Below are 20216 nucleotides of genomic sequence, written 5' to 3' on the forward strand. Positions count from 1 at the left end.
AGAGCCCCCTCACTCACCGGTACAGGCTCCTCTCTTTGTCAACCATCTCGGTAGCCACGGGCCCTGTGGGGCCCCAGAAGTCATCTTCAGTCCCCAGAGACGCCGTGTGCAGGTCCCCCGGAGGGGCAGGAGCAGACAGACAGAAGGGTCCCACCTGTGCTACCTGAGGGGAGCTTCCCTCTGGAACACACAGGGCAGGGCCAGCTTTAGTTCTCCCGTATGGCCTCCCCCAGTCCCCTAAGGCTAGATCACGGACGGCCCTTCACCCCAGGGCTGGCCTGCTGGACTGCGGCAGCCCCCATCCCTGCTCCTGGGGCTGCCGGCCTGCTGCCTGAGGAGGCTCAACCCTGCTGCCCCCCGGCCCCAGCCCTCCTTCCTCCCCTCGCTCACATCCCAGAAGCGTTGCTCTTCCCAGTGTGCTGCGGGTGGGCAGCTTGTGAGATGAACACGCCTCAAAAGATGGGTGGGCAGGGATGGAGAGGTGATTCCCAGGTCTCAGAAGCCCAGAGTGGGTCTTGGGAGTCTGGACTCCGGTTCAGATTCTGAGGCACACTGCACATATTTGGGAGAGGAGCAGCCCCAGCCCCCAAGGCTGGGAGAGAGGGAAGCAGAAATCCTGCAATGTTCTGTGGGTGGAAGATCTCGTGTGGAATGGGGCTCTCCTAGGAGGGCATCCTGCCCTGTCCCACAGCAGTGGCAGGGGGATGGAGGAAATGGCCTTTCACAGATGCCCTCTCCCAGCCGCGCATCATGACGCTCCCAGCCCGGCCCCTTCAAACTACCTGATTCTTGTCTCTGCCGCTTGAGTGAGGACGTGTTTACACCCATCTCTCCGCCACCTGGGCCCTCATTAGGGATCAGCAGACTTGGCTTCCTAGACAGAGTGCATTCTCCCTGAGGTCTTGGAGGAAGCCGGGCTGTCTACATGACATCCCCGCTTAAATTCAGCTCCTCTGAGTTTGAACTCATGGTCCCCATCAGGCTTCTCCCATTGTCCCTGTTTCCATGAATGGCCTCCATCCACCCAGCCTTTTATGCCGGAACTGGGGTACCACCCTGACTTTTGAGAGTGGATTGATCACCTTGATCGGTCACCTTGACACCACCTCCAAAACAGCCCTCTTTTCTGTGCTCTTCTGTCCACCTCCACTGCCTCCACTCTAGTCCCAGGCCCTGGAACCACGGCATCATCCTAAAAGTTTCCCTGCTTTGGCTCCTGACCCTCCCCGGTCCATTTCCCTCACAGCAGCTGATCTGAAAGCATGACTCTAACACAGCATTTCTCCACTGAAGCCCTGAAATGTCTCTATTTCTTTTGGAAGTGAAAGCGGAAGTTCTTAACATGGCCCCAAAGACCTGACCGTGCCCCCGTCTCCCGCCCCCAGTCCCACCTGTGCCACGACGCTCCCTGCTCACTCACCTCTAGACCAGGGGTCTAGACCTCTAAACTGGGCGTTAAAAACCACCTGGAGGGCCGGTTAGAGCACGGACTCCTGGGCCCACCCCAGAGACTGTGATTCGGCAGGTGTGAGGTGGGGCGCCAGACTCCGCCTCGCTGACCGGCTCCCAGGTGGTGCTGACTCTGACACTGCTCGTCTGCGGACGACATTTGAAGTGGCCTTGCTCCAGGTCCCTGGCCTCCTATTCCTCAAGGAAGCTAAGCTCAGAGCCTCTACGGAAACAGCAAGTAAAACACTGACCGGCTTACAATGGTTTTGCCTCCTTGAATTGATTGACTGATTAATCTTATGGAGACAGCACTGCACATGCACAAGACGGGAACCCACGTCTCCAAGATGACACCAGAACCAAGAATCTTCAGTCTATAGGACTCAAAGAATAGAAATGTTGCCACTGCAGCCCTTTACGGAACAAGAAGTCCTTCAGAAAGGAAAATCTGGCTTCCAGAAACTCGGGGAGTTTATAGGGACTGATTTGAGACTAGCCAGTCAGCTTCCAAACTTGAAATTTCCTTAATCCACGAACCCTGGATCAAGGAGGCAGATGTGAGAGCCTCCCCTGCTGTCTCCTTGCCAGTCAGCCTCAAAGTTCTTTCTTTTTTCAAAAGCCTGTGTGGAAGTACTGGCTTCTACGCACATCAGGCCGCGAGCCCTTGCCCAGCAACACTGTCTCTGCCTGGAATGGATGCCTTCTCTGCCCAGATAACCCCTCCCATCGTTTAGAACTCAGATCATCTCCTCTGGATAAAGTCAAAAGGCCCATCGTAGTCCTCACAGGGGCCCAGGCAGAGCGGTGACTTGTGCCTGTCTCCCTGCTGCACTGAGCTCCTGGAAGTTGGGTCCTTGTTCGCTGCTGTGTGTCTGACACATCGTGGGGCCACAGGGAATGTTGTTTTGTGATGAACGGGTCCCCTTCTAAGCCTAGGAGCTCCCTCATTTCCATTTCAGGTGAGGGGACCCGAGAAGAGATGCCCTTTGCAGTCACAGGCCAAAATGCACCAAACTGGGAGAACGTGGGGGTGCAACAGACTCCCCCGGGAAGGAGGAGGGACCCTCCTGTCTCTGGGGCTCACCCCTCAAGCCCCAGGGTGTGTGTGTACTTGTGTTGGGAGGTGGGGATTAGGGTGCGCTTGCTACGCCAAGGTGCTCTCTCTTGGTCTTTGTCTCCCCCTGGTGGACATTGCATTCCATGTTCCAAATCTCACTCACCCACGCCTTCACTTTTTTCATTTGTTCATCTCATTCATCTAATGGAAGGGATTGAGCAGAGGAGTGGAATGATTCTATTTGCACTAAACAAACAAACAAACAAACAACAAAACCTCACTCTGGCTGCTGTGGTTTCTTGGTTTCTTCCCAGCTCTGCTGCCTCTGCCTCCACCCCATGTTTCTTTCCCCAGCTCTTGGCTCTGGACCCTCTGAGCCTCAAGGACCCAGACACCGCCTGGGTCAGCAGGAGGGAGTCCTGGGTCTCCCCACCTTACCGTCTCCTGGAGATGAGCAGCTGAGGCTTCTCCTCCTTCAGGGCCCTCAGCATCTCTGTCACCTCCTCACTCAGCTGGGTCTGGTCCAGCCTGAAAGCACAAAGGAAGCCTGGTTCTCCCGGGACTCCCGCATGATCCCGAGGTCCTCAGGGCTCAGAAGCAGGGAGTCCGCCACCTCCCATGGGAAGCTGTCACAGGTTGGGTTCCCCGGGAATCAGGCTCTGAGATGGAAAGTAGGGTGAGGAGGTTTATCCGGGGGTGTTCTTGAGTCAACACCAGGCCAAGGGGAGGGAGGGATGCAGGATGGGGCAGAGGGAAAAACTGGGCTGGATGTAGTCTCACTGCAGACCTCAGCTGCCTCTGGTGGGGGGACACTGAATTCAGCATGGCCCCTCAGAGCTGTCCCAAATTGGGATGACGGGCTGAATCTTTATACCCCAACACCAGTCAGGCATTGGCTGCAGGCCACCCCAGGAAGGGGGCATGACCTTGGGTGAGGTGGCCCTGGTTGGCAGAGGCCATCCCAGGGGCATTCCCAGTGGCTCGGGATTAAATCTTCATTCCTGGAGGGCATGTGGGCAGCTCCGGGAGGAAGGAAGCAGTCCCTTCGCAGGATGTCAGAGAGCAGGCTGCTCTGAGACAAGATCTGACCAGAGACCGGTGAGCTGGATCCACGAATCCAGAATCCCTGCAGAGGCTGGGCTCCGGGGCGCACTTTCACCACGGAGCCGGGACCGAGGGCAGGACCAGTGTGGTGGGACATGGAGGGTCTGGCGCCCGTCAGCTCTCTGAGTGTGTGACAGGGCCCGGCCAGGAGCTGCAGAGGACTTGTTCTCAGGAGGTGGTGAAGAGAGGAAGTGGCTGAGAGGTGGCGTGCTGAGTGGTGCTCGAAGAAGAACATCGCCCTCGGGGCCGGGAGGGAGGGTGGCAACGAGGGCTAGGGGCTCGCCGCTCGTCAGCCGCTCAGGTCTCCTGTGCTCCAAGCCCATGTCCGTCTGAGCACTGTGCTGGTTTTCACATGCACTTTATTTCATTATAGGACATGATAGTCCTTTTAGACAGATGAGAAAACTGAGTCCCAGGTGAAGACCCCACCCAAGTCACATGGCCTCAGTGAATGGCAGAGCTGGTGATGAACTCAGGCTCTCTAGAAGCCCTGGTACCCTTTTCCTTGCCCCATCCAATCCCATGGCACTCGCATCCCCTGCCTACCCTACCTCCTGCCCCCCTTCCCCGCCCTTTGCCCGGAAGGGACTGGCAGGGCCTTACCACAGGAGTGTGAGTCGGCAGGTAGGGTGCCTGAGCCCCTCACAGAGCAGCCTCACGCCAAGGTCGTCCAGGTCGTTCTGCTGCAAGTCCAGCTCTGTCAGGCTGGGGCCGGCACTGAGCATGGAGGCCAGGTCCTGGCAGCAGCCGGACGTGAGGCTGCAGCTGACCAGCCTGCAGGAGAGATACATGTGAGCCCCCAGCCATTGTCCCGAGGGCCCTCTCCTCGGGGTAACTAGGGTTTCCCTTTCTAGTACCTGTGTCCTTTCAGGGGTTCTGAGGTAATATTAAAGGAAGATAAAGACCTGCCTGGCTTGCGGTCGCCTGGGAGATTTAAATTTTCCTCCTGCAGCCAAGGGGCCATCAGGATGCAGGCAACCTCCCTTTTTTACGCCTGTGTGATTCCCTCGAATCCTGCCCACTCACCATAGCAACGTTGTGTGATTAATTTTCCCAAGGTTCTACTTGTATATCTAGGTGTCGTTGTTAACTACACTGGCTCTGCCAAATGCCCAGGGTTCCTGACGTAGGATGCTATGGTGGGTTTCAACATTAAGGGCGTCTAAAATACAGGATGAAGGAAGAGCGAGCTTCTAATATAAGAATAAAAGTTGAGGAGGGGTATGACGGCTTCAGCGGGACTCTGTCGTGGCCCCCGCTGAGCCCTCGCCTTCTCCCTGCCCCACGGTGCCAGGGCAGCTCCCTCCGCACCCCCGTGCCCACCCCCACAAAGTAGTGCCAACAAGGAGCAATTACAGCAGCCGCCGCAGCCCGCAGCCTGGCTGTCCCAGGCGCTGGCACAGGTGCGCAGCCCCAGCGTCCAGCAGCATGTTGAAGCTCAGTTCCAGCTCTGTCAGGGTCTGGCTGGCGCTCAGCCCAGAGGCAAGGTCCTTGCAGCCTTCAGCTGTGAGGCCGCAGTTGGCCAACCTATGGGAGACGCACACTGAGGGCCTTGGTTTACTTACCTGTTGATTGAACAAACACCCGCAAACACCCATTGAGCATCTACTCTGGGCCAGGCCTGTGGACCAGGTGGAGCTCAGTAAGGCCCCCAGGACCCCAGAAACGCACGGGCACTGGGTGGGGCAGACATAGAAACAAGTAACAGTAAGTCAGTTTTTGGATCTCTTTTGATCAAAATCCTCCCATGTTTTCCCATGTCATCAGAGGTAAATTCAAGGTCCTTGTCCTTGTCTGTGAGACACTGGAGAGCTGGTTCCTTGTCTTCTCTGTCCTCATTTCATATCTCTTCTAGCTGGATCTTCACTGGCCTCCTCACTGTTCTTTAAACACTCCAGGCTCGGTCCCACCTCAGGGACTTTGCACCTGCTGTTTCTTCTGTCTGGAACAATCTTCTTACCTGATATCTCATGGCTTGTTCCCTCACCTGCTTCAGGTCTTTGCTCAAAGGTCACCTTGGTGAAATCTCACCTCACCACCCTCCTTATGCACACCCAGCCTCAGCCCCCTACTCCTTTCTGCTTTATTTTTCTCTATGGTCCTTATCAAATGCAATATAATTTACTCACTCCTTTGACTTTTGTCTCCCCCTCCTTCAGAAGGTAGGCTCCATGAGGGAGGAGTTTTACCCATTTTCATGACTAGTTGCGTTTTTGTTTTCATTCATCTCAGAGCATTTTTGAATTTCCTTCGTGATGTCTTCTTTGTCCCATTGTTATTTTAGAGTATGTTGCTTATTTTCTGTGTATTTGTGAATTCCCCAAACTTTCTCCTGTTATTGACTTCTAACTTTATTCCACTATGGTCAGAGACTATAAACGGCAGGAGTTCAATCCTTTTCAATTTGTTGAGATTTGTTTTATGGGGCAATCTTATTTTTGCACAGAGCTTAATTTGGTACCTGTTTGACATCTCCACTTGGGTACCTCAAAGGAATTTTCTTTTCTTTTCTTTTCTTTTTTAACTTTTTTTCATTGATTTATAATCATTTTACAAAAAGGAATTTTAAATGAATATGCACAAAGTCACACTCATGACATCCCACGCCCCCAACCATTCTTCCCCCAGTATTTCCTACCTTAGGGAAGGTGCCACTATTCCATGAGTTCTTCCACCCAGAGACCTAGGATCACCCTTGCTAAATCTATCTCCCTTTCTCCATAGAGATCCAGTCCATTACGGAGTTTGGTTGATTTCACTTTTCTAGATCTCTGGAATCCATTTATTTCTTTCCATCTCCATGGCCAACATTGGAGTCCAAACTATCATCATCTCTTACAGAAACTATCATAATTTTCCTTAATCCAAGCTCTCACCACCTTTATGGGAACTACTGAAATTTTCCTACAAGTGGCTTCCCAACCTCTAATTTTACTCTCCTTCAATCCAGTTTTTCACACTGCAGTCTGTTTTTACTTTGAAATGTACTGATCTTGTCAATCTTCTGCTTAAAATCCCATTGTAGTAGGTCCCCCAGCCCTGCCACATTCTAACTTGGCCCATGACACCTTGCATGGTGTGAGTCCTGTTGATCTCTGTGGCCTCATCTCACCCCTTGACCCTCCACCCTCTAGCCACACTGCCCTGCTTTCAATTCCTTGACTTCCCATCCTCCTTCCTGCCACAGGGCCTTTGTACATGCTGTTCCTTCTGCCTCGAACTGTCTTCCCCCTTGCTTTACTTAGATAAATCTGCCGATTCTTCAGGTCTCCAAGCATCATTTCCTAAAGGAAATTTCCCACTGGAGGCCCTTATCTGGCTCCGTATTTACACATTTGTTATATGGTTCCTTGATTCACGTCAGTCTTTTTTGCAAGATCTCTGATGAAAGGATCCTGTCTGCCTTTGTTTACCATAATAGCCCTGGTACTGGGCACAGTAGGCGGCCAGAGAGGGGTTTGATGAATACTTGTTGAATACAAAGACCAATTCCCTCATCCCAGACTCAGCTTCCATCTTAGAGCTTCCGTCCATTTCTGTATCAGAACAGAAGCCAGGCCAGACTCACCGCAGCGTCTCTAGGTGGCAGCTAGGGCATCTCAGGGCCTCACAAAGACCCTGCACTGCAGAGTGGCGCAAGAGGTTCCCGCTCAGGTCCAGCTCCTTCAGGCCTCCAGTGACCTGGAGAACGGAGAAGAGAGCCTGCCAGCAGACATCTGTGACCGGGACCCAGCTCAACCTGAGGGAGGGAGAGAGGGACAGGAGAGATGTGACCTGTATGTGTGGGGTCTGAGGTGCACGGCCCTGCACGGCGCAGCAGGGGTCTGCTCCTCTGGGTGCCAGGCCACAGTGGGCAATGCTGTCCCCAGGACTGACCAGCCTCCCTGACAGCCCTTCTGCCCCCCCCCACCACCCTGGATTGGGTGCCCTCCTCTCTGTGGCTCCCCAGTCTACAGCCCTTGCCAAACTACACTGAAGTGTTCATTTTGTGTGTCTGCTCCTGCCTCAGTCGGAGAGTTCCTGGAGGGCAGAGGTAGATATTTTCCATCTTTTTTATCTGCAGTGCTCAGCAAAGGGCCTGGCACAGAGGAAGAGCTTGGGGATCTGACAGCCTTCCTCCCTTCAAGGAAGACACACCTGTCTTCCTTTGGCACAGACATTCTGGAGTCCCAGGGCCCAGAAAGGAAGGAGGAGATGGAGAGCGCTTTAAGGATGACTTTGTGACGGGATGTTTTATATATATATATATATAAAGAACACTGCTGTCCAGGTTGGCTTGCCTGGGACCCTACCCCCTTCCAAGAATAGCAAGAACCACAGAGGGGGGTCTCCAAGAGAGCGATGGCAGAGAGGAATGTCCCAGGAGAGAACATTAGCAGCTTCAGTGGAGGCAGGGATGACAGGCTTCATCTGGGAGAGTTAGCGGAGACCGCCTCGTGGAATTCCCACCCATTTAAATTCTCCATTTTCACACCCTTCAGCAGTGAGCCCATCTACTTCCAGGGTTTTGATGACTCAAACTCTATTCCAGACTCCAGACTGGCATCTCTATTTTCTTGCCAGATAGCTCCACCTTGACACCCCACTAGCACCTCGTCCTGATCTGTCCCAATATGTCCCCAGCTCAATTCCTCTTTCCCCCTACATCTGCAGCGCTGGGCAGAGGCTCAGGGGCCAGCTGCCTGCGCACAAATTCTGCTTCTCTGGGCCTCATTCACCTGTGAAAAGAAGTGTAGAGTCCCTGCCACAGAGGGTTTTGTGAGGATTTCAAGACATTGGAGAGGATCCCTAAGGTTTCAGTGTAGTTTCCAGCTTTAACGGCTCCAGACATTTAAATGCTACAAAAGTACCTCAAAAAATCCATCAGTTGAAAGTTTAAGTGTTTGAATTTCTTTTACATTGATTTACTTTTGGGAAATCTGAATACCACATTAAAAAAAATCTTTTTGTTTTGGTCAAAGCTTGTCAACTTTAATTTTTAATCAGAGAGACTAGAAGAAAATATTGAAAATGTATTATTCAAAATGCGCAGTGCTTAATTACAAGCCAAACACCTGGAAGCTTCCCGCCCTTACTGTCTCAGGTTGGTCCTCCTCTCCCTTCCCACCACAGCCTTCAGCCAACCTTCATCATTTCTGGCTGGACTGTTTGGTTTGTTTACAATGGGCTCCTTGCCCTTCTCTCTCTGCCTCACCTGCCTGATTCAGTGCCTTTAAAATCTCCGTCCCCTCCGCACTGCAGCTGAAGCCTCTAAATTTCCCACTGGGCTCTCTCCAGGGTCCATCTGCCACTGTCCACTGCAAACTCTCTTGCTCTGGCCTGAAGTCCCTGGTTCCTCTTGCTCCCCACCTGGCCTCTGCCTTTGTGTCTGCTCAGGACACTTCTGAAGGTCATTACCATTTGTCACACCTGTGCCTAGGTCCTTCATGGCCCAGTTCACGTTTATAACCACGAACAACCAGAACAACTCAAGTACTTGAGAACCGAGGGGTGGTCCTATCGCTCATGACACCTTCCCTATGGAATGCCGCCTGTCCTTCAAATTGGTGTTGTTTCAGGCTACTTCATAAGACGAGAAGATAGCCTCGTATCGTAATAAAGATGACTGTAAAATAAAATGTACCATGTGGCTCAGTTTTTGCCATAAAAATGTGCATAGAAGAAAGACTAGAAGATACACCGCAGTTCTTAACGATGGTCATTTCTGAGTGGTGGCATTCTGGTCGATAGTAGTTTCCATCTTTTTGCTTATCTACATAACTTTATTTTTCTGCAATGAACATGGGCTTTTACTGTGAGAAAAAAACTTTAAATGTCTGAAAATAAAAAAACCCCAACCCCGCCCCCAACCCCACCAAAACCCCACTTAAATCCAACATTTCTTCCTCCGACTCTTCTCTGGTCCACTCGCGTGTGATTACTCCCTCCCTCCAGCCACCACCATGCCCTTTTCCCTCCTCTGTCCCCGGAGGCATCACATTCTACTGTAATTATTGGATGGATGTCTGTCTTCTGCCCTAGATTTTGAGTTCTTTGAGGGCAGGGATTGTCTCTGTTAATCTGCGACCCGTAGGGCCTGGCATTAAATCAGTGCCTAATAAATATTCATGGCATAAACCATACAAGCACAAAATGATCAATACTGCAGCTGCGGTGGGGGAACCTGAATGGGGAAGCTAATGGTATTGCTGAGGCTGGAGGACGGTTAGAGGAAGCTACTCCATCACACTCAGATGGTGGGTTTCAGGCTAAGTCCCTGGGGCCACAGCGCATTATTGACACAAACAAGGAAGTCAGTTTTGCGGGGGAAAAATGGACACTACCATTCAGACACACACATTCAGAGGTGATAGAGGCAATCTCAGTGCCAATGCCATTGCCGGCAGCCAACCAGGGAGTGCCTCCAGGGCCCAGGACAGTGCAAGCAACAGAGGAGCTGGAGAGAAGAGAGGGTGGGAGTACTCACAGCACCACTCCGGGGGGCCTCCCCGCTTGTCCACGCTGCCCGCCCTCATTCAGCTGAAGCCTCTTCACGTGGCAGCAGAACTTAATGCAGAAAGTGAACACCAGGAGCTCCACGCCGGTTTGGACACACATCCTCGATCCTTGGAAGTGGGCCATCGCTTGCATCAGGAACTGCTCGTCCTGAATCTCGTACAGACAATGAAGCAACTGCAGAGAGTCCGGCTGCAGGGAGGAACGCTCCCGCTGAACTTCCGACTTGGCCCACGAGAGCAAGTCCCCCTTCCTCTCCGGAGGCAGCGTGCAGCTGAAGACGCTCTCCATCGCCCTCACCCCCGGCTCACTCAGGAGGCCAAACAGGAAACGCACGATCGGTGCCCCAAACAGGTCACGTCTCCCATACACTTCTGGTAACTTTTCCACGCTGCCAGGGCTGTTAGGATATTTACCTTTCTCCTCCTCATCCCCCAGTGCACAGGACACTGCTGCAAAGAACTCCTGGAAACACAGGTGCATGAAGCTGTAGTTCAGAGAGGTGGGGTGCTTTTGAAGAACACGCATCTTTAAGAGAGTGGAGATGATGGCCCCATCTAACCCGTGCTTCCTGAGGTCTCCTGGACTGAACAGGGTCTTCCCTTGCCAAGTCCCCTCAGCGGCTAGAGAGCAGAGGCCCCGTAGCTGAGGTCCAAGGGGCTGATCTGGGAGAGCCTGGGAAAGGTAGCACAGATAGAGGGCTGTGGTCGTCTGTGATGTCAGTGAGAGTTCTTCCCCCGACTCCATCTGCCACTGCAGGCAAGTGCAGACCAGCCAGGACACTGAGGGCACGAGGCACATGGTCAACAGGGCTTGGTTTGATGCAACCAAGCTAAAGGCTCTAACTGCTTGGCTTTCGTCTGTGAAATATTTGTAGAAATATTCCTTCCTAGAAGACTCAGAGAACCCCAGGACCTCCACCCAGCGTGGCTGCTTCAAAGAAGGGATGAACTTCTGCAGAGCTGTGGTCCGAGCTGTGATCAGCAAGGATGCCTCGGGAAGTACGGTCTTCTCCAGCAAACTGCCCAGTAGTGTGTGCACTGGCTGCCGCTGGCTCCAGTGCAGACAGAGCTCAGCCCTCTGCTCCTCCAAGATCCAGTTCGGTTCATCTAAATCATTGAGGATGAAGAGCAGCTGCTCCGGCTCAGATAGGATCTGTCCAATGGGAGCCACGGGGCCCGCCCAGTCTTTTGTGAGGAGTTCAGCAAGACTCATCACCTTGGACTGGGCCAGCTCTCTGCAGCTGAAGTAGAAGACATGCTGGAAGTGGTCCCTGTACAGCTGGCCCTCCTCCCAGGCTCTTCTCACCTGCCTGGCCAGGGTTGACTTCCCGATTCCAGCATCCCCATACAGTATGACTGTGTGAGGCTTGTCTCGGGTGCCCGGGTCTGGGCCAAATAGGTCTCTGACCTCAATCAAATGTCCTCGCTCCTCTATCACCCCGTGATGCCAGCTTCCCCTGACCAGGGGCTCATGGCCCCTGAGGTGAGATCTGTGTAGAAGTAGCAACTGCATGAATTTTGGGTGCAAATCTTCATTTTTCCACGACTGTGTAGGGCAGGGCCTCTCTCTCCTTTGGTTCTGGTATCTCTCTCTGATTCCTAAGTATAGGAGGGAAAGAGAGAACATAAAGGTAGAGGATAAATTTGTTCCTTTGTTCCTTCCTTCCTCCCTCCCTCCCTTCCTTCCTTCCTCCCTCCCTCCTTCCCCTCCTTCCACAACTGTTTTAGGCAGCCACTCCAGCCACCTACCTTGCTGGCTGCCGATATGGGAACACTCTTGACAGATCAGTGGAAGGAACGTGGGCTTTGGGGGAGGAGATCCTACCTCAAGTCCTGACTTGACCAAATCATACCCTCTGTGTGACTTTCCTTCATTCTGCAAGTATTAATCAAGGGCTTACTATATGCTCTAGGGTCTGGGGGCAAAGAGTGAACAAAACAGACACAACTCTCTCCTCTCATTAAGCCCATGGATTGAGCTATTAGCCCAGCGAAGCCTCAGTTTTCTCTGCACAAGAACTGTGATATCCCCTTGTAGGAGGTCATGGAGGCGGGAAGGAGACAACGGATGGTGTAGCATCCAGGAACTGCTGGTTCCTGACAGTACCCGCTCTGCAAGCATCACTGAAGCACTTGCCAAGGTTGTCCTTCTACAAGCACCTGTGGTCGCCCATCTAAGGACTCTCTCAGCCCACAAGTGGGGCAGGCCAGAGATGCTGAGGAATTAATGCTCCAGGAGGAGCCCTCAGCCAGTGACAGATGGCAGTGCCTTGTCCCCCAGGGAGGCAAGTCCAAGGTGTGTTCTGCCCTGTCTCTTAGAGATCCCTAGGGCATTGAACCTCAGTTGCGCACAGGGGTAGCCTGGCCCACAATGCAGGTTACATTGCTTTCCCACCTTCCCTGTCTCCCTTCTCTCTCCTCCTGGTGCTTCCAAGGCATCCTTCCCCAGTAAACCACCTGCACTCAAATCCTGTCTCAGGGGCTGATTCTGGGTGAACTCACCGGAGACAGACAGGAGAGTATTTTGTGAACTCTGAGGAGCTGATCACAGATCAGGGATTGTCCCCTGGGTAGGGACCTCAGGCTCAATCTTAGATTCTAAATAGAATAATTGTCACAACCCCTTCCTTTCTTCCCTTCCGAATATTTTGAGTGTCACTTACTTCTTTCCTTAGGTGAATTTTTGAGATGATACAAGTGACTCACTTGGGATCCTGAAGCCCAGTTCATTTTGGGAAACTTGCTGGACCTCCAGAGTTCAAGACTACCTGCTGTACCTTTGTGGGTGTACTGAGCACAGTCGGGGGGAGAGTGGGGCATGTGGGGTCAATTTACACTTTCCGTATCGGTGAGACTGGACTTACCAGAGGGCCATCCCCACCTCTGAAATCATGATCTACAGATCCACTTTTGTTGTCTCATGTGAGAACATTTCTGACAACGTGCAAATCTGCTAAGAGCATCAGGATGGTCACTCTGGGTCATGGCTATGGTCCATCCTGCTCAGGGTCCTGGGTCTGCGCAGGATGTCAAGAGAGAGCTTAGCTCCTCTTGGTGCCGTGCCTCCCCAAACATTCTGATTTCAGTGGATTTGTTAGCATGCCACATATCTAAATCCTCTTGATTTAGTAAAACTTAAAATAATCCTCCCCCTACCATCAGTATCTCTAACAAGTTACATTTTAATACTATGCTTTTAGCCAGGGGTTTGGAAAACCGTCTAAATCCAGCTGGCCACCTTTTGTACACCCTGTAACCTAAGAATGGTTGTTACATTTTTAAATGGTTGAAAAAAAAAATCAAAAGAAGAATGCTATTTTATGGTATGTGAAAATTACATAAATTCAAAATTTAGTGCCCATAAATACAGTTTTATTGTAATACATCCATGCCTGTTTGTTTCTGTGCTGCATACAGCTGCTTTCAGGCTATGATGGAGAGCTGAGTATTTGAAACAGAGATTTTACAGTCCACAAAGCCATCAAATACTTACTATGTTGTCCATTAACACAAAAAATCTCGCCTATCTTTGCTTTTCACAGATCAAAATGCATACCATGTGGGTTTTGCACACGCTATTAAACTATTGTTGGCATATCATTTTGTTCAAGTTTCCTACTTGGAGAATTCCTCTAGAATTTAGAATTGGGGTAGGGGTGTCAGTGACATGGTGGAATAGGAGAGCCAGTGGTCTTTGTCCCCCAACAAAACCCAACAATTAGACAGCTACCCACGAATGAGAACAGTCCTAAGCAGACTCAAGAGTCCAATTAAAAACTTATGGCAACACAGTGGAGCAAAAATTCACAAATATGTGGAATATAAACACCGTACGCCTGAAAATCAGTGAGTCAAAAGAAGAACTCAAAAAGGAAATAAAAAAATGGATACAAACAAAAATGGAAACACAACATACCAGAACATATGGGATGCAGAAAAATCAATTCCAAGAGGAAACTTTATGGTGAGATATGCTTACATTAAGAAAAAAAGGGTGATCTCAAATAGACAGACTTAACTTCACACCTCAAGGAGCAAGAAAAAAGAAGAACAAATTAAGTCCAAAGTTAACAGAGGAAGGAAATAACAAATATCAGAGCAGAAACAGAGATTAGAAAAACAGTAGAAAGGCCAATGAAACAGAGGGCTGGTTTTCTGAAAAGATAAACAAAACTAACAAACCTTTAGGTAGACTAAGAAAAAAGAGAAGACTCAAATAAATAAAATTAGAAAGAGGAGACATTACAACTCAAACTGCAGAAATACATAGATTTGTAAGAGACTAATATAAGTAATTATAGGCCAACAGATTGGATTACCTAGAATGGATAAATTCCTGGAAGCGCACAACTTGCTAAGACTGAATCATGAAGAAATCGAAAAGTTGAATAGGTTCTATAACCATGACGATACTGAGTCAGTAAATAAAAATCTCCCAACTAGGGGGAGAAAGTCTCCAACAGAGAAAATCCTAGGACCAGATGGCTTTGCTGTTTAATTCCATGAAACACCTAATGAAGAATTAATAAGAACCCTTCTGAAAGCCTTCCAACAAGTAGATGAGGAAGGAATACTTCTAAAGTCACTTTTTCTGAGGTCAGCTTTAATCTGACACCAAGGCCAAACAAGGATACTACAAGAAAAGAAAATTACAGGCCAATGTCCCTGATGAACATAGATGTAAAAATCCTCAACAAAATACTAGCAAACTAAACTTCACAGTATGTGAAAAGGATCATACACCATGATCAAGTGAGATTCATTCCCTGGGATGCAAGGATGGTTCAACATATACACATCAATAAATGTGATGTCACATTAATCGAATACAAGAAAAAAATCATGACCATCTCAACCGATGCAAAAAATATGACAAAACAAGGCAGAGTGAGTGGAATGTAGAGGTTAAATGTGTGGATCGTGGCATTAGAGAGAGTGGAGGCTGAATTCCATCTCTGCCACTCCTAACTGAAATTTTAGCTTTTTGAGCCTCAGTTTTCTTATCTCCAAGGTGTGATATAACAGCATCCATCTCATGGAGTGGCTGTGAAATTTAAACAGACTGTGTACGTGAAGAAGCCGGACACACAGTGTCCATGTGACTTGCTCTAGCCACTCAGGGGCTGAGGAGCTCAGTGGAAATCACATCTTTCTCTTCTGACTCTAGACCAGTGCCCTGCCCACTAAACAAGGTGATGTGTTTCCTATACTGGATAATACACCTGCATTTTAATTTCCAGGGGCCTCCTGGAAACAGTGCCTTAGCCAGATAGAGAGACTTCAGCAGTAGGATTTCTGGAGATTGGTTTCAGATGTTTGCAAGACCCTCTCTGCTCAGTCTGCCAACCTGGCCCCCGTCCATGCCTTTGCCTCACCCAGCCCTCTCCAGAAGCTCAGCAGGGCCTTACCTGTGCAGCTGTTTCCAGATGTTTCAGGTGTTTCAGCCAATGGCCACACAGTCCCAGGAGTCTCCTGCTTTCTGGGCTCTGGGCTGGGCAGAATTGGGGGTTCCCAGCCACTCAGCACTGCTGTCGATACGGGGGCATTGGGTAATCCCTTACTTGGTGACTCATAGTCTAGGGAGTTTAGAAGATCTTGATAAAGAAGCGAGGAAGGGTTTTTGAGGGGAAACGACAGGAAAGAAATTACCATTTACTGAGCACCCATTTCATTTCCGCTTATACATTTTAAACTCTCACAAAAATCCTGTGAGATGGGTATTGGTAACCCAGTTTTTAAAATCACAAAGATAGAGATACAATTTTATCCTCTTAGCAGATGTTCTGAAACTTCTCTCAGTGAAACTTCCTCTATTAGATAGGCATATTTTGATAAGCCACTTGGGGGAGTTGAACTCCCCATTTCAACTAACAACAAATAGTTACTAAGTGGCATTCTAAGGAAGTGGGTCCTCTATATTGCCAGGCACTGTTCTGCTAGGCAATGAAGTTCAGGGCATGCAAGTTGAGGGCAGAGTGAAATTGCTCTGTGTCATCAACAAGGGAAGAGCCAGTGAGACTGGATACTGCATGGGGGAAGGGCAAGAGAGAAGAAAGCTGGTGGGGGCACAAGGGGGGAAATTTGAGGGCAGAGAGATGTGAACAGTCTAACCCTATCCTTCTATAATATCTTGTAGACTCTACATTATACATTCAAAATTCTGTGCAAATGTTTTTTTTTTTTTTTTTTTTTTTTTTTTACTGTGGAGTTCAAGGATGTGAAAATTCTGTACCTTGGGGTAGGGGTGGTGGGCGGAGTGAAAACTGAGTAGTATAAAGAATCAGATGAGGAAATTGAGACACAGGGGGATGAAGTGAGTGTTCCACATCACAGAGCAAGTGGGTGAAGTCAGGGTAAAAACTGAGGGCAATGGAGCTGGTGACCATTACTGCCAGAGTTTGGGAGTGGAGAGGTGAGAGCGGGCACAGAGAGTGGGGGTGGAGGCCCACCCCGAGCAGCAGCAGGTGGAGGGAAAAATCACTGCATCAGGAATGGGTGGCTCTGGGTTCCAGCTCTGGCTCTGTCTCCAAGCGCTGTGGGAGCTTGGACTTTGATGCTGGGATGAGAAGAGGAAGAGGCAGGGGTGTGGCTGAGGTTTGCAGCCTGGGTGACTCAGGATGGCGGAGGCCCAAATAAGAGAAGTCAGGACAGGGAACTGGCTTAGGCTGAGGAATGAGCCTACTCTTTTCTTGGGGTTCATCTGGAGCACAGAGTCCTCCTTGGAACTTAAAAATTTTTTTTTAATTGAAGTATGATTGATTTACAATGTTGTGTTAGTTTCTAGTGTATAGTTTAGTGATTCAGTTATACATATATATATATTCTTTTTCATATCTATCTATCTATCTATCTATCTATCTATCTATCTATCTATCTATCTATCTCTATCCTTGGAACTTTCTAAACCACCCTGATCCCAAGGATCAGAGTCCACCGAGATTGTGAGCCGAGCTCTGCCTGGGCAAGGACCATGTCAAATACGGCACAGGGTTGGGTAAGGTTCACTGTCTGGCCTGCTTGGGTCTCAGTTTCCCCGTCTGTCAAACTGGAGGGGGTACAATCTCAGTGATGGAATATTCCTGAAAGATCATTTCTAGGCCTACTGCGCCCACCACCCCATCCTGGCCCCTCCATCCCTCTGTAGTTCCCTCTACCTGGGTCCATGTGGAGCTACAGGCTTACCTGGATGGGACCCTGCCAGCTGCCTCAAAGCCCTACCAGGGGTCCTCTGGCCAATCCAGCAAGCCTCACCTTTCCGGATGGACCCAGATGTGCCAGATGGTAGGTGTCTCAAATCCCTTTTCTCTGAGTCGTGGAGGGGCACCAGGGGCTCTGAGTTGCAGAACTTCAGCACCTCAGTGGAGGTGGGCCAGCTGGGAGACTGCAGGTTGGGTGCACTCGGGGAGTAGAGAAACGAGGGAGACTGGGCTGTGGGAAGGAGACAAGAGGTTGGAGGCTTGCCAGAGGGCCGGGGCAGGAGCCGGGGACTGTGGCCAGGGTTCTTCAACCAAGAGGAACCAAGAGAGGTCTCCTGTCTCAACCAAGAGAGGTCAGGAGTGAACCATTGCAGCCTGCCTCAGCCTCCCCAGAGGCTTGTTAGAGAATGATCTCCTAACACGGGGGCATACGTCCTGATCTGGGGTCCAGGAAATTTGCATCCTTGCCCTGGCTCTGTTTCCACCTCCCCAGGTAAGTCATGACTCCTCTCGGAGCCTCAGCTCTCCCCGTGGGGTTAAGAGTCTCCACCTCCCAGGGCTGCTGTTAGGACTAGCAACAGCAGGGGCAGCCGTGCTCCTATATTTTGAGTGCTTACGAGGTGTTAGACTCTGTGCTAAATGTTTAACATGGATTATCTCTCGAACCCTCACACAGTCCAAGGAGGCTGACTCTTATGCTCCCATTTTACAGATGTAGAAACAGAGGCAGAGAGCAGTGAAGTGACCTGCCCAGTGTGGGAACGCTGGGACTGGAACTTGCTTCTGTCTGACTCCCAAGTCTGTGCTCCCAAGGCCAGGCAAGTCTCCACTTAGGAGCTGAGTGTGAAACTCCAAAACCTCCCTCCCAGTGCCCTTCTGAAAGTCAGCCTTCTCCCTCTCTCCTCCCAGGCCCTGTGAGGACAGTGTGGCGTCCTGGGAGTGCACTTGGCTAGGAGAGAGGTCCAGCAAGGCTCCCCTCCCCAAGCCAGCCTGGGGTACAGCAAGGTGTGCCCCACTCCCACCCCCCTGGATCCTCCTTTGACAGAACAGTCCCAAGTCACTGCCCAGAGGAAGGGCTGGGGGCTCCCTGGTGGAGGTCCAGGAGATTGACAGCAGGCAGAGGGGGCTTTGTACTCACCTGACATCAAGGCTGCCTCTAGGCGGGCCTGGGCACACAGCCTGCTCAGACCCATCTGCTCCCAGGTGCGGAGAGCCAGGTCCCAGGCCTGCTGCTCCCCGTACTGAGCCACCAGGCGAGAGGCCACCTCCACACCACCCGCATTCTCTGGCTGAGTCAGGGCTTCTCCAGGAGGGTGCCCGCAGGGCTTCTGATCAGACAGCCGAAGCTGGAACTCCTTCAGCTCCTCCTTCTTCATTTCCTCCAAGTACCAGGCCAGTTGCCTCTGGGCTTCACCGGCCATTACTGCCGGCTGGGTGTGTGGGGGGGCCTTGGGGCTGTTCATGGGGGAGGGGGTGGATGTTGGGTGCTCATGGTGGTCAGGCAGGCAGGGAGTCTCCTTTGGCCCCTACAATTTCCCAATGCAGGGCTCCCACTGGGATCATTGCTCTTCACCTGGTAAACTCCTATTCAGCTGTTAGAACCCAGTTCTGTAAACCCCAGTGCATCTGCCCATAGGTGGTGTTGGGAGAAGGGAGGGGAAAGGGAGTGGTGGGAAAAGCCAGAGGAAGGAGGGGCCCAGAGGGGGCTGGGAAACACTGGAAGAGGTCAGGTTACCGGGGCTGCTGGGGTGGGGCCCGAGGCAGTCAGGGGAGTGAAGGGGAGGGATGGGAGGATGGGTGGGTGGGATGTGCGGGCACTCACTGTTCCGAGCTCCTCAGAGTCTTCCTTCACCTGGGATCCCGACTCCTGGGACCGGGCCTTGAGCTGCGATGTTGACAGGAGGTGAGGTGAGGGTGAGGCGGAGCAGAAGGTGGGCTTTCAGAGTCAAGGGTTGAGCTCAGAGCTGTCCACCCCCGGGTTCTCTTCTGAACCTCTCCTGGCCCTGGGACGCTGAGCAGGGAGAACAGCCCTCACCCAGCCAAAGCAGGAACAGAAGTCCCCAGGAGGCGCCACGTGGGGGCGGGGCCGGGCGCCTTCGGCAGTCTCCCAGCTTTCAGGGCCTCCCGAGCCCCGCTGCACATCCTGGCGTGCTATGTTGGGCACCGGGCTGGGTGTTTCAGGCCCGGGGGGCTGTCTGCTTTGCGGGTGGCTCAGCCCTCAGCTGGTAAACGTCCCCGACTGAAAGCGGAACAGCCCCACCTCATCGCCGCAAAGCCAGGCCTCTGGGGAGTAAGCACGGCTTTCTTCCTCTTTTGTAGAGTCCGCCGAAGTCTGGGACTCCAGGTGGAGGAGCGACGTGACCGAACTCATTTCCTGTTGTGTGAGAATTTCTGGCGATGCAGTGATTTGACCTGGGCTGCAGGGGCCCGGGCTCTAGGAGCCTCAGCCCCCTGCTCGCCTGGACACTGACTCCTCGTGCAGCTGGTTCATTTCTCTGAGCCTCAGTTGGCTCATCTATCAAATGGGACATCATAGGTTTGCAGCGAGGCTCGAATTAAATAAAAGCTCTTAGTAATCTTCAAAAATCCTTTCTTCCTCCGTTCTTATTTTGCCTGTTAAAATCCTACTCATTTTCTGGTGGGAGAAGGGGGAAGGTAATTAGGTTTATTTACTTTTTAATGGAGGTACAGGGGATTGAACCTAGGACCTCATGCATGCTAAGCAGGCACTCTACCAGTGGCCTATTCACGCCTCCCAAATCCTACTCACATTTTATGGGCCAATCTAAATGGCACCTCTCCTAGGAAGACTTTCCTGCTTTGATATTCCGTCCCACGGCTCATTACGCGTATCCCAGCATGCCTTGCAGCTCAGCTCCATCTGCCCCTGGAGGCCAGGTAGTGCAATACAGC

At 51.3% G+C, this 20216-nt stretch overlaps 1 protein-coding gene across 11 annotated transcripts in view; it reads right to left on the bottom strand.

Moving 5' to 3' along the window:
- The window catches only part of NLRP1 (NLR family pyrin domain containing 1), a 29086-nt gene extending 9605 nt beyond the window's left edge, over positions 1-19481 (bottom strand). For 2 of the 11 annotated variants that reach the window (XM_074342441.1, XM_074342440.1), the window contains exons 1-11: positions 18442-19332; positions 17359-17535; positions 15516-15701; positions 10077-11706; positions 7179-7349; positions 4967-5137; positions 4214-4384; positions 2945-3034; positions 1701-1823; positions 783-874; positions 18-180 (exon numbers count right to left, since the gene is read on the bottom strand). In XM_074342441.1, the coding sequence (XP_074198542.1) occupies positions 18-180; positions 783-874; positions 1701-1823; positions 2945-3034; positions 4214-4384; positions 4967-5137; positions 7179-7349; positions 10077-11706; positions 15516-15701; positions 17359-17535; positions 18442-18766 (3299 nt within the window). In that variant the 5' untranslated portion in view covers positions 18767-19332. The other 9 variants (XM_074342438.1, XM_074342433.1, XM_074342437.1 and 6 more) reach the window with 9 other exon arrangements.
- Positions 19482-20216: the final 735 nt, after the last annotated feature.

The sequence above is a fragment of the Camelus bactrianus genome, chromosome 16 (assembly GCF_048773025.1).
Source record: "Camelus bactrianus isolate YW-2024 breed Bactrian camel chromosome 16, ASM4877302v1, whole genome shotgun sequence".
Classification (NCBI taxonomy): domain Eukaryota; kingdom Metazoa; phylum Chordata; class Mammalia; order Artiodactyla; family Camelidae; genus Camelus; species Camelus bactrianus.